Source organism: Pollachius pollachius, assembly GCF_949987615.1.
Source record: "Pollachius pollachius genome assembly, chromosome: 12".
Lineage (NCBI taxonomy): Eukaryota > Metazoa > Chordata > Actinopteri > Gadiformes > Gadidae > Pollachius > Pollachius pollachius.
The window spans coordinates 4,327,508-4,341,940 of NC_136945.1; the positions used below are offsets into that span (position 1 = coordinate 4,327,508).

Here is a 14,433-nt window from a genome sequence, read left to right on the forward strand (position 1 = left end):
ACATTTGTCCAAAGTGCTTTGTTCATAGGCTCTCTCACTCTCTCTCTCCCTCCCTCTCTCTGTCTCTCTATCACTTTCTTCATTATACAGCAGACAGTAATGTAGGACAGAGGGATAGACAGGTAAGAGGTAGAAAGCTAAAACAGAGGGAGGAGGGCCCCTTCACTATCTCTCACTGTTTTAAACAGTGCCCACAGTCCCTGACTTAAATAGACACTTTCAACCGCCATCACAATTAAGGGCCGTTTGCCGTTTTTAATTCAACACAAAAAGATGAGCTGGGAATGTCTTTCGCTCTTTGCTTAAATTTAGCCATGTTAAAACTCGTTGTGATTAATAGTGCATTCATTGATCTCATCCATACTTCTGCCTAAAATATCTCTGCCATTAATAAGGAATGAGGCTGGGGCTGAGTGTGAGTAAAGCATACATTAGCCGGTTTGTCAAGCAAAAGGTTTGCTTGAAGGTTTGAACTTTTAAACGCAATCCAGCCAACACATGATTTTGGCTTTTTACTCTCTTAATGTTTTCTTCAGGATTTAGAGATCCGATTGTATCCATCCTGAATGGGGTTTTGACCTGTGGTAGTGGAACAGCATCAGTTTGTTGTGTTACGGGGCAGGCTAGTCTGTTGGTAAGGCTGTTCGACTCCCAGATTTAGGCTTAATTTGAACCCCATGTCCACATTCTACCTGTACCTGCACTACAGTATACCTATCCCCTAGCTGCCCCTTAATTGCGTGCATCTGATTTCAATATAATTTGTTTTGGATCAAAGCATCTGCTTAATAACTCAATGGCAAAATAGTAAATAATAGGCCAACAGTAAGCCTACGACACATACGCAGCTAGTGAGCCAGCGCTCAGCTTCCCTTGTCCCGTACGGATTAGACTATTGGTTTTTTCCATGTAATCCCTGGTAAATCCTTCATGGAGGAACCCAGGGAGAACTTTTGGAGCTTCACAGTTCATGTATTTCTGCTAGATCCATCTCAGATCCATCTTAATGTATCCTCTCTTATCTTTCCCTCTCGCTATCTCTCACCATCTTGTTATTCTTCTCTCTTCATTGCTCTTTAACTCTCGATGTTTGTGTGTGTGTGTGTGTGTGTGTGTGGGTGTGCGTGTGTGTGTGTGGTGACCTATGTTCATTTGTGCAAACTGACGCCAAGCAAGCCTTTTCTAAATGCATTCGCTAAGCAATCTCTGATGTCGGCAGCTACCAACCGACATAACGAACTTACTCCAACCGAATGATGACTTCTCCATCCTAATTTCCTCGTTTAGTTATTTAATGTTTCTGCTCGGCTCCGCCTCCTCCTCCAAATCTTCTCAAACATTCTTTACATTGAATTATTGATATTTTTCTGCATTATTGAGGAACGATAATATCCGATTTCCGATGAATATTCCCACCGTGTGAAATATTGATGGCACGCGTGTTAAGAAACACGACGCCGCTAACGGAAAACTATTAATACCGCCACAAACGGTGAACGCTGAGGCGTTCATTACCGCATCACGGGGCAGACCCACCCACCGCCGCTCCCCCCCCGCCTCTGAACCCCTCCCGGGCCTTTCTCCCCCCATGGTTCCCCCCTGTGGAACCGCACTGTCGGCCGATGTCATTGGCCCGTCCTGGCCCGGGGCTGACACCCATGTCAATAGGCTGCTGGGCGGGGGAGCGGGGCTGGGGGGAGGGTGGGGGCAGGAGGGTCGGGGAGTTCAGGCGATCGTTTGTCTGCAGGTTACCTTCGTGGCTAACTCTGTGTCAAACGGCCCGAGCTGCAGCCAGGACGCGACCCAAAACGGGGTCATGGGGAGGGCGGGGAGGGGGGCTTGTGGGAGTGCAGGCTCCTCCCCTCCCTGTAAACTCCTGGTCGTTCGGAGCTGTGTGTGCATCTGCACAATTTCTTTTTTTCAAAAAGGGGAAAAAATGCCATTAATTGGGCGACCATTTTGTTTGTCAACAGTGTTGAAGCCAGTATTTGGTCAGTTGCTCTTGCTTGAGTTGCGTAAAGCCCCTGTCTTAACAGCAGCCGCATCTTATGTTAGTCCTCCTATTGTATACATAAAATATTCAAATTAGAAGGAATAAACCATTATTGTAACACAATCGAACACACCTTGGAAAAAAGGGAACTAAAAAAGCCGGGTTACATGAATTATATTTTAATGCTAATGCCGGGGAAGAGAGGATGATAAAGAACACATGAAAGACTCCCTATTCAACAATCTGATAGCCAGGGAGAAGCAAATTATTTCAAATATTTGATATTTAAATTATTTACAAATGAACAGAGACGTGCGCAGAGCAAAGGCAAGTGCGTTCCCCTGGTGATCCCCCCAGCGCCTTTGTATCCTCCGTGTGTCTGCAGCTCATTAAGGATCCGCGCAACACACATTCACTGTGAGTGTGTGTGTGTGTGTGTGTGTGTGTGTGTGCGCACGTGAACATACAGTACAGGGACCCGGAAACACACAAATACGCAACCATGCTTGCAAATAGACACACTGGCACACACAAAAAACACACATGCACGTGCAAATCGATGCACACACACACGAACACACACACACACACACACACACACACACACACACACACACACTTGCATGCATGCGACTGCATACAGTCACACATATATGTACCCACACACACCTTTCTATGCGCATTTCTATATACGGCGCATATATAAACGGCCAAGGCACATATCCCTCAGATGTTTAACGTCCACTTGAAACTCCGGCTGCTGTGCTGTCCTGATTAAAATGACAATAGTCTAATTAACTGGACCTCGAGTGTCACCAGAAATGCCTGATGGCCTGCCGCTTCCTGCTGGAGAACAACCCTTTGTCTCCTCAACGTCAAAAATAAAGACTTTCATTTTTTTTCCCTCCATCTCCTCGCTAGCGAAAAAAATAAAAAAGTCCTCAGCCCCTTCAGACGAGATTGGCTAATGGCAATTATTTTTCATAAGATAATTAAATCCCGGCTTCAAGTTTGTGTTTTTTTTTTTGAACGTCCCCCTGGTGGAACTCCATCTTTCCTCGGAGCCCTGGAGGGCTCCTCCATTTGGGGTACGATGCATCGCACGCACATCCCAGCAAATCTCTGCCTCTTCACAGTTTATTTTTTCTATCTCTTCTTTTTGGGACGCAATTAGCAAATTGTCTGTTTGTGCTCACCCTGATGCCGAAGCACTGCTCAATTCTGCCGGCGGTGGGCACACCGCCGCGGTCTCTGAACGTCAGATGGCAGCGATTGGCACGCTTGCTCTCGCGTCCTTGGTGCTTCCCGTCACTGAAGCCGGGAAGAGCGGACAGATAAAGACCCAATGTCAACCTCAGTGTACCCCCTGACTCCCCCTCACCCCACACACCCGGCCTGATTCAAGAGAACACTTTTATTTAGGTCTAGAAGGACAATCCCAATAGAGATGTGAACACTTCATAATGGGCATTGAAAAAAAATAAATAGATATTACACTGGAACGCAAATCCTTTGTGATGACCTTGATGTATATATATATATATGAGAGAGAGAGAGACTTTTATGAAAAAAACAACTGAAGGAGAAACCGCCTTTTTTGTCTTGTTCTTTTATCTATCTGCTGTTGGTGATGAGGGTCTATAGGGATATAATTACGCTTTAGTCTGGCTAGTTAATGAAACAAAAACTTCTCTTTTCTTGTGCTAAAGAAAGGGCAGATCTTTTGTGCTTCTATCCACAGACATCAGCCACCCTTTGACACCCGGGCGTGCAGGGTGGAAAGCCAGGGTTTGTTTTAAGACTGAAGAACTCCAACAGCCCCCCAGCTCCCACACACCCCCTCCCCCCTCGCCTGTCAGTCTGCACTTGAGATTATGTGAGAGATCTCGCTCTCTCTCTTACTATCTCTCTTTCTCGCTCTCTCTTGCTCTCTCAGAGTGAGGCAAGAGTGACACGATCAGCTGGGATATTTTAACCCAACATATTTATTATGAGCGTACCAACATCCATTAACTATTTGCTGCAAATTCCAAAAGACCAAAAACGCAATGTTTATTTGTAATATGATCAGAACATTGCAGCCCTTGCCTTTTGTATAGCAACATGATGTCAACCAATATAAACACTGTATATTGTGTCCCTCCTAGTCACAAGTTTTGGCTTAGCAACAGGCCATCTAAGCCGTGCGCTGTATCAGACAACCCGTGAGCAAAGGTCAGAGGCCAAACTGGTAGTGGTAGCGTTGTCACAATCACAGTTCACAAGTCGCTCAATGGCTACCCTGCACGTCTTTCACATCTCACTGTGGAGCCCTTCCAGCGGCCACAAGGACAAAGTATGCACACGCATTAGCGTCCTCCGCGGCTAACGCCTGGGCAGGCTCCAGTACCGCCGGGCCTGGGCTGGAGGGAGGTTTGATCAGCACAATCACTTGCAGAGAGAGAGAGGCAGAATTAAAGTGTCCTTGTGGAAGTCCACATCTGGCCACTGTGTTTGTTTGTGTGTAAGTTTTTGTGTGTGTGTGTATGCGCGTGTGTGTGTGTGTGGGTGTGTGTGTGTGTTTGGCTCATTGGCTCTAGACCCCCCCCCCCATCATGTGTTAGCCAGAGCCAGGGTTGCCCGGCTCACGTCTGCCCGTTCTGCATCCATCTGTTGTTATTATTTTCCACTGATAATTGGCCTTGAACAATGGAATGTCTGTGCACCCCCACCCGCTCCACCCCCCATCTTTAGCCTTTGAAACCTTACACCCTGTTTATTTTCCGAGGTCTCATTTCTGCCTAACCCCCCCCCCCTTTTTCTTTCTTTCTTTCTTTCTTTCTTTCTTTCTTTCTTTCTTTCTTTCTTTCTTTCTTTCTTTCTTTCTTTCTTTCTTTCCCTCCCCCTCTCTCCCTTGCAGCCTTTCTACCCCATGCTTGAGCCTTCCCTTTTTTGATCTAATTGTCAGAATATATATGCACCCTTGATTTCGTGATTGTTAATTAGCTACACCTGTGTACTTCACTCCTTTTGTTGCTCACACACCAAAATCAAAATATTTTACGTCTGACCCTTACACTTTGACTGTTGTGTACAACATCGCCATGTGTGTGTGTGCGTGTGTTCATGTACAAATGGATGAGAGCATCACAAGGTGTTGTGGAACTATATTTTTTGGCTGGACATAATTTAATAAAAACCCACACACACACAAAAAATGACCTACTTTAATTAATTAAGATAGATATTACATTTTAATTTTAATTAGAGTTAAGCATTTTTAATTAACGGGTGTCGTGTCAAAATCTATAATGCTGCTTAATTAGATAGGAAGAAGAGAGAGAATAAAATGGACGTGTTTATTTCATGGTTGAAAAAAAATAAATAGGTGAAGAGATGGTTTGGCAAGAAAACCAAAACAAATGCATGACAAAAAATATATATATATGAAGAAATTGGGGAGCTGTTTGCCCCCAGTTTCTGTATTAACATTATTTTCCAAGTCAGGAGAAAAAAAACAACAGTTTTCCTTTCCTCGCTTCTGTCTCTGGTTGGGCTCCATGTGACCGTGTTGGCGTTCATCTGTTGTGCTCTGCTCCTGGCTAATTAAAAGGGGACGGGGACAGGTATGCTTCTCTCTGCAGGCGCCGCGAGCCCTATGCCAGCAGCCCTCCTTGTGACAAGTGCTTGTGTTTATTGGGGGTGGTGGGGGTTGCTCTCTGCCTTGCATACTGTATATACGCTTGTGTTAAAAAAAGGCAAAGGACTTTTTCTTTTTAACACACACCTCCAGTACCTCCCCCACAACACCGGACGCACTCACAGACACAACCTCCTCCCCCTGTTTGTAGGGGAATGGGCCCCAGTCCATATTTTCTCCCTCCCTCCCTCTCTCCCTCTTTCTCTCCCCTTCTCGCCCTCTTCCCCCCCCCCCCCCCCCCCCCCCCCCCCCCGCTCCATACCTGCTGCGTTTAACAACTGTTTCTGCCCCTCAAACCCGAAACCAGACCACAGTGGTTCCCAACGTGCTGATCCTCAGAGGGACTTTGTGTGCCTGTTTCAAGAACAGAGGTTCATGAGTGTGTTACCACAACGACTGTCCCACCGTCCAGCGGTGAGGGTGGAAGAATACTGTATTGGGGTTCCCTCCCTCCCCCTCTGCCCCCCCCCCCCCCCTCACTGCCCCCGTCCGTACGTACGTTAGATCGGTCACAACTAATCCTACCCTTGCGTGTTCATGTTGGTGTATTTGTGTGTGCCCTAGGTAACTGATATTTGTGGCGGTGTAAGGATCAGAAGCTATGGCGCTAGCATGGCTACCACCGAGTGGTGTAAGGTTTCACCTGATTTCTTTACATTTTACTTGAAGCTCATACCACTTTTTATAAGGTTTTCCTCCCTGATTGATGAAGTGAAGGTCAATCTTAACATGCCAAGCAAACACACACACACACACACACGTACACCCTGGGTCTGATCAATCGGCTGGCATGTTCGCTGGACTGATGAAATGCTACTCACTCATTAGAGCTAATCCTGATGGAGGGGGCGAGAGAAGTCCTTTAAAGAGGATATGATGGCCATGTGTTTGCTTGGCTTTACGTGGGTGAGATCTCCTGAGGTGTAGCCTACATTGTTGCAGCGCTTGTGAGTTTATGCATACTAATGTGTGTGTGTGTGTGTGTGTACGTGTGTGTGTGCGTGCGTGCGTGCGTTTTAGTATGCATTAACTACTGTCTAAGTACTAACTATTGCAGCTACGTACAGTTGTGTTAAGCATGGCTCCATTTAGACTTTTAACCCTGGAAAACGCAAACATATTATACTGTATATGGTTAGGTTAGTACGTAGCTTGGAATAGTGTCTGATGGTATGTAACCCCTAAAGCAGGGGCATTGAGCCAGACGGTGGGAACACCTGAACGCAATGCCACGGGTTCAAAGCTGTGACTCAGCTCTGACAAAATGACTGATTGCTTTGCTTCGATATTTCTCTGATGTGGACTTGCCTTCAGTTGTTTATTCTTACCATTCACTTACAGTGGGGCAAAAAAGTATTTAGTCAGCCAGCAATTGTGCAAGTTCTCCCACTTTAAAAGACGAGAGAGGACTGTAATTTTCATCATAGGTACACCTCAGCTATGAGAGACAAAATGAAAAAAAAAAATCCAGAAAATCACATTGTCTGATTTTTTAAGAATTTATTTGCAAATTATGGTGGAAAATAAGTATTTGGTCACCTACAAACCAGCAAGATTTCTGGCTGTCACAGACCTGTAACTTCTTCTTTAAGAGGCTCCTCTGTCCTCCACTTGTTACCTGTATTAATGGCACCTGTTTGAACTCCTTATCAGTATAAAAGACACCTGACCACAACCTCAAACAGTCACACTCCAAACTCCACTATGGCCAAGACCAAAGAGCTGTCAAAGGACACCAGAAACACAATTGTAGACCTGCAACAGGCTGGGAAGTCTGAATCTGCAATAGGTAAGCAGCTTGGTGTGAAGAAATCAACTGTGGGAGCAATTATTAGGAAATGGAATACATACAAGACCACTGATAATCTCCCTCGATCTGGGGCTCCACGCAAGATCTCACCCTGTGGGGTCAGAATGATCACAAGAACGGTGAACAAAAATCCCAGAACCACACAGGGGGACCTAGTGAATGACCTCCAGAGAGCTGGGACCAAAGTAACAAAGGCTACCATCACTAACACACTACGCCACCAGGGACTCAAATCCTGCAGTGCCAGACGTGTCCCCCTGCTAAAGCCAGTGCATGTCCGGGCCCGTTTGAAGTTTGCTAGAGAGCATTTGGATGATCCAGAACAGGATTGGGAGAATGTCATATGGTCAGATGAAACCAAAATATAACTTTTTGGTAAAAACTCAACTCGTCGTGTTTGGAGGAGAAAGAATGCTGAGTTGCATCCAAAGAACACCATACCTACAGTGAAGCATGGGGGTGGAAACACCATGCTTTGGGGCTGTTTTTCTGCCAAGGGACCAGGACGTCTGATCCATGTGACGGAAAGAATGAATGGGGCCATGTATCGTGAGATTTTGAGTGAAAACCTCCTTCCATCAGCAAGGGCACTGAAGATGAAACGTGGCTGGGTCTTTCAGCATGACAATGACCCCAAACACACCGCCCGGGCAACGAAGGAGTGGCTTCGTAAGAAGCATTTCAAGGTCCTGGAGTGGCCTAGCCAGTCTCCAGATCTCAACCCCATAGAAAATCTTTGGAGGGAGTTGAAAGTCCGTGTGGCCCAAAAACATCACTGCTCTAGAGGAGATCTGCATGGAGGAATGGGCCAAAATACCAGCAGCAGTGTGTGAAAACCTTGACTTACAGAAAACGTTTGACCTCTGTCATTGCCAACAAAGGGCATTTAACAAAGTATTGAGATGACCTTTTGTTATTGACCAAATACTTATTTTCCACCATAATTTGCAAATAAATTCTTTAAAAATCAGACAATGTGATTTTCTAGATTTTTTTTTTTCATTTTGTCTCTGATAGCTGAGGTATACCTATGATGAAAAATACAGGCCTCTCTCATCTTTTTAAGTGGGAGAACTTGCACAATTGGTGGCTGACTAAATACTTTTTTGCCCCACTGTATGTCTTATTACATAGTCTTCCCTGATGACCACACCCATCCGAGTGACATGTCTGTGGACTTTCTTAGAAATGAATCATGCATCAAAAATATTTCAAATCTATAATTGAATAAAAACATGGAACGTTCGCCATAAGCATTACTCAATTTCAGAACTTCCAGTGTGCATGGTTTTGTCTTTTTGAATACATGGAAAATTGATGAACAAACCATAATGTCTGTGGCCAACCAGTCAGAGTCAATTGCCATGCATTAGGGTCTGACACCACACTGGTAACGTGGCCCTGAAATCAGAACCCTTCAGATGTGAAGTCATGCATCCATCTCTATCACAGAACATAGAATGTGATTTGCGTCCCCTTCACCTCTAGTGTGGTGGGAGCCATCACACTAACAGAACAGGCTCCCACCTGACACAGCCTCTCCTCATCTAAATCACTCTTTGTCCAGAGGAATGGAATCTGCCCATTATTGATATTCATCGCAAAAAGCTTCTGGCAAGGGGGTGGCATGTGAGAGGGAGAAAGAAGGTGAGAGAGAGAGAGAGAGAGGGAGAGAGAGAGAGAGAGAGAGAGAGAGAGAGAGGAAAGGGAGAGAGAGTGGCAATGAAATGGTTGGGAGCGAGGGAGAGAGAAAGGGAGAGAGAGAGAGAGAAAGAGAGAGAGAGAGAGAGAGAAAGAGAGAGCCCCTGATATGGCCGGGAAGAGCTGACACTTCCTGCCTTAAATGAAACAAACATCACCAAAGCAACACCATAATAAGCACCAAAAAAAGGTTTTTTGGACTGCTTGTGTCAAAAGTGTTACACATAAGATATAAACTGCCATGACGTCTGTTTCCGTGGAGACGGGGTGATGCAGGGCTGGGAGGCCGTACTTGGTCTGTTGGCTCTTCTTCAGCGAGAGCAGCCCAGCGTTGTATAAGCATTGAACCCCCCGGTTCCCTCCTCGAATTGTTTGTCCCACGGATCAATAGATTAAAATCTCTATTGACAAAGGAGATGGAGCGGTGGGGAATGCAATGTATTCAGAACGCTCTGTTACCGTTTAAATAGTGCAAAGAAATGCTCCGCCTTGTTTGTTTTGGGCTGGGGGTGAAATTCCACTTCCTTGGTAAGCCCAGTCTGTGTGTGTGTGTGTGTGTGTGTGTGTGTGTCTTGTTGTTAGCTCAGCAAAACAAGAGGGCAGGGCCAGGGGAGGGTAGTGGGGTGGGGGGGGATCAGACAGCTCTGACACTCACCAGACTGCACTGCTGCCTTTTCAGTTTACAAAGAAACGCAGAGAAGAAGAAAAGGATAAGGCACGTCGCAAACGGGCCGTCCATGTGGAGTTTGATTTTAAACGGTCGGGGGCGGGGGGGGAGCCCGTTTGCGTGTCAGAAAGGGCTGTTGTTTAGAGTCTGCATGGGTGTGTAGTGATGCACTGCCAGAAAATCCTGCCATTCACATCGTAAAGAAAAACAACTATTCATGAATATATATTTGTTTCAAAACAGAGACAGAGTTATGCTTTTATTTGGCCAATAAAAGGCCGGCTCCATAAAAACGAGACTTGAGCAATAAAAAGTAAAGCGGGGGAATCAGACACGGCCCTCGTACAGTAAGCTGCGTTTGAGGAGAAGTGAGTCACACTTTAGATTTTTTCCTGTTTCGTTGCACAGACAGTGACTCGGGACAATCGGGCCAAAGCACTCCCTCAAAACAAACACCAACAGCTCTCCGTGCACGGACACCGCCTGTTTCGCTGGCCCCGGGCCTCTCCTACGCCCTCTTTTTATTTACACTAACCTCATAAAAAGAGGCGTCAACCGCCAGACGTAGAATGCAGCCAGAGGACGGAGGGCCGGGCGGGGTGGGGGAACCGGTGAACCGGCGCAGGCTATTGTTCTGTTTTAAAAATACACTGGCTCGGTGGCTTGATATAACGATAGCGTCAACGCACTCAGACCTTGGTGGGTTCGTTTTTTTTTTTTCGACGTAAGGGGGATGGAAGCTCTTCTGGACAGGCTGCAAAGCTCTGGCAGACAGCTCTGGCAGCGTCCTATTGACTGCCATTGAATTGAGCATTAATTAATATGGTAATGATGTGTGGAAGTTCATTAGCGCGACACCACAGGACTAGCCGCAGATAGAGTTATAAGCACGCTCAAGAGTAATTAATGGAATAACTTTACCCGGCCGCTTGGTAAATATTCATGGAACTTTTTTTTTTCTCTTCCCTTTTTTTACGGTCCCTGCCAATGCCGAGCAGAGAGTGCGGAGAGAAAGTGTAGAGAGAGAGTGAGAGAGTGTCCATTAGAAGCACTGAAGTGCTGTCCAGAGTGTTCTGTGGTGCCTGTTGTTGGGATTGGGTGCGTTTCAGTGGAGGGCTATTAATTCATATTTTGAAACATGTGATCTTGCCACAAAGCCAACATGGGCTACAGCACAGCCCGGGTCTTAAGAGTGCATTGTGGTGTGTTGACCTCCTTACCACCGCTGGGGAGTGTACTTCACTGGCTTGTTTTGTGTGTGTGTGTGTGTGTCTGTGTGTGTGTGTGTGTTTGCACAAAAATGAAAATGGGATTTTCGTTTTTTTTGGTGCACAACAAAACACTAATGTTCTCTCCTCGCTGCACTTGTAGCCATCGCTCCGAGAAAAAAAAGATACAAGGATTGTTCATTTTTTCTCTAAAATATGATATTTGCATCTTTTTCACAGAGTTCCAAAGCCATCTGTGTTTTCCATAGCGATGGATGTCATGCTTTGTGAAATATTAGATCCAGCAAAGACACAAACATGACCCACCGCGGTTTAACTCTGTCTCTGGGAGTGCTTGTTGTTGGTGTTGCTGTTTACAGACTCAACCCCCTAGCCAACAGATTTGGTGTAAATCTACGCCTTAACGTTTATTTTGTCTTTCTGAAAAACATTTCCTTTTTCGAGAAACCAAAAAAAATACTGTAGTCTATTCACATTTCTCAGCGTCGGGGCCCCCCCCTTCCCCCCTCGCCGGTTGCCCGCATGAACCACCTAGGTGGGTAATTAACTCAAATAAGAGTCGGCCGCCCCCCCGCCGCCCAGCAAAAAGCCTCCATGTGGGGGGGGTTCCTGACGGGCGCCGTCCTCCCAGCTGCGTGGAGCCAGCGTGGGGTTGTTTATTTCCACCTGTTCCTCCCCCCCCGTCCCCCCCTGCTGTTCCAAATTGCGATATTACACCGGCTCGTGCCGTTGTGAAATGGAGACAATTATCTGTTTAGGCGTTACAAGACGGGCGTTGTGTTTGTTGTTCGGGGGGAGCGGCTCCCAGCTGCCGCACGGCTCAAAGTTGCCGTGTTTTCACTCCCACTTGATGGGGGATTCTTTTCTCTCTTCCCATCGTTACGATGATGGAAGGTGCATCTAAATGGATGTTATGCTCTGGGTAAACTCATTTGGCTCCTGAGGCTTATTCAGGGGATGGGGATTAATGATGTTTAGTAGTTTGAAAAACGGGAAATATCTGTCATTTGTCACCCCCTCGCTATTGATTTATGAAGCCATTGATGGTATGTTAATTGGAGTGTATGAATCGTGGGTGGCGCGGGGAGAGGGGTGAGTTTCGGGAGGATGGAGGGGCGGGGATGTGGTGTTGGGATTCGGCCCGTTTTTTGGCTGGTTGCTGAGCCCGCTGCTGGGTTCAGCCCGCTGTATGAATGTTGACTCATGCTTTCAATGAGGCCATATAACACATAATTAATGCCGCAATTGGACCAACGTGCCTTGGTTTTTATCTCCGCTCCGGAGACAACATTTAAAACATTTACAAACGCTTGTCGACCACAGTTTTGACTGCCAAATGTAAACGGTGAAAAAAGAAACAGCAAGGTGGGGCTAGGGAAGAGGGTTCATATTTGGATATGCTTTAATGCTTTTATTCAAATTCACCTGGGATATTGCCCCCATAGTCTCTTTTCAGTTTACCATAAAAATACGATTTTGCCTCTTTTCCCCCCCTCTTATGTGTGCATAACCCTGCCCTCCCCTCCTTCCCTCACCTCCTTCCCTCCTTCCCTTCCCTCCTCTGCCTCTTCCTTGCCGGGGTTGAGTGCTTGTCGTGGGGTGCCAGGTGCATGCTGAGCAGGGCTTTGGAGGAACGGAGAGGGGATGGGTGTGCAGCAAGTTGGGACGATGGTGGTTTTTGGCTGGGTGCTGATGGTGTGTGTGTGTGTGTGTGTGTGTGTGTGTGTGTGTGCGCGTGTGCGTGTGTGCTCGAGGGCTCCATCCTCGCACTGCTCCACCACCAGGTGGGGCCTGTAAAAGGCTCCCCGATTCTCATACCGGTTTCCACTGTAATCACCAAGTAGCAGACTGAAGGTTTTTTGGGGGCTTCTTTGTCTTGCAAATAAACCGTCTACTCACATCAAACAAGGTCCATTGTCCTCTTGTTTTATCTCCTGCTACTAGGTGTAGTCAGCGGTTATCGGACCGACGGACATGGAAATAAACCGGACTGTGCACACCTCAGACAGTAGTAGACAGTTGTTGTAGTAAAACTACTACTAGTAGTAGGTGATAGCATGGATTGTAGGTTAAGCCAAGGGTGAAGTGAGCTTACACTTCCTATGCAGATGATGTCTCGCAGCACGCTGAAGGAATCAGAGAGAGAGTTCTGCTGGTCAGTTGCGCTCTTCCGAGACACAGAGCAAAATCGATAGCAAGGACGTGAGGAATCTTTTAACTTGGAGTGCGTTCACAGAACTGTTTGCTGTACAGGGCACTGTTGGCCTTTTCGTTATTTTATCAATTCAGATGCAGCAAATCTTGGCTGTAGTTTTTACTGGCAAAGACAATTTTTTTCTCCTTCCCACCATCTCTGTCAATAGTTTTGTGGGTGCTTAATGTATTGTTGTTATTTTGGCCCTCTATTTGTTGTTCTGTGCTGGTAATTATTTCATAACACCAACTAATTCTCTGTTTCATGTCCACAGGGCAGGCAATCTGTAGCAACACCAATGGAATCGAAGATTACTCGAAATAAGCAAGTCCTTGCAGAAGGTAAACACACACTGCTATTTACTGGGCTTCAGTCCCTTAATGCTGTATTGAATGAGTTTAATATTTAACCTAATGTGGTGTCTTTGCTGTGTGTGGGAAAGTGTGTGTGTTCTTCTGTGTGTGCAAGCGTTTGTGTTGTACATTATTGACCATTTGAGAAAATGTTTGTTTGAATGTAACAATGAGGTAATCATCGACTTCTTAAAATTGAGTTTCTTAATGTAGGCAGTGCTAGAGTATTCTTACCATGTATGCTTTGTGTGACTTCTTACAGTGATTGCACTGTTGATAGTTGGTCTGTGGGAATGCATGAGGCTGACGGCCCTAGAGACCCCTGTGTCCCCTTTCATCAAATATGGCATATGTAGGCAGAAGCATCTTAGGTTATCTTATGTTAAAGTGTTATCTCTGTCTCGCTTTTAAACAGCGGCTCTTTTTCTCTCAGTCACTCTTTTCTGTATTTATTTTCTGCCTTTAACTTACTCTTTATCAATGTTTTTTTAACTTGATCTCCACTTTTGTCTGTCACCCCCTTTCCATCTTCCTTTCTCTTTATTGCCATGTTTATTGAAATCTCTCACATTTTTTCTCGTCCTCCTTTATCTCTCCGTCTCTTCCCTCTCTTGTCCTCCCTTTCCCCACATTGTCTCAGTTTCTCTCTGTCCATCTTTGTCTTGCGTGGTCTCTCTTGGTCTCTCTTTTTATCTCTCACTCCCATTAGCCGAACTGGCCCTGTAGCCACGATAACAGACACTGCAACCCCCCCCCCCCAGTCTGCAAGGTGTGGGTAGAGTCGGGCCTCCCCTCTGTACAGACGGG

At 46.1% G+C, this 14,433-nt stretch overlaps 1 protein-coding gene across 3 annotated transcripts in view; it reads left to right on the forward strand.

The window, feature by feature from the left end:
• The window catches only part of foxp1b (forkhead box P1b), a 174,930-nt gene that overhangs the window by 37,714 nt on the left and 122,783 nt on the right, over positions 1 to 14,433 (forward strand). For all 3 annotated transcript variants that reach the window (XM_079748013.1, XM_079748015.1, XM_079748014.1), the window contains exon 4: positions 13,548 to 13,614. In XM_079748013.1, coding sequence (XP_079604139.1) covers positions 13,572 to 13,614 — 43 coding nt within the window. In that variant the 5' untranslated portion in view covers positions 13,548 to 13,571. The remainder of the gene's footprint in view (positions 1 to 13,547; positions 13,615 to 14,433) is intronic.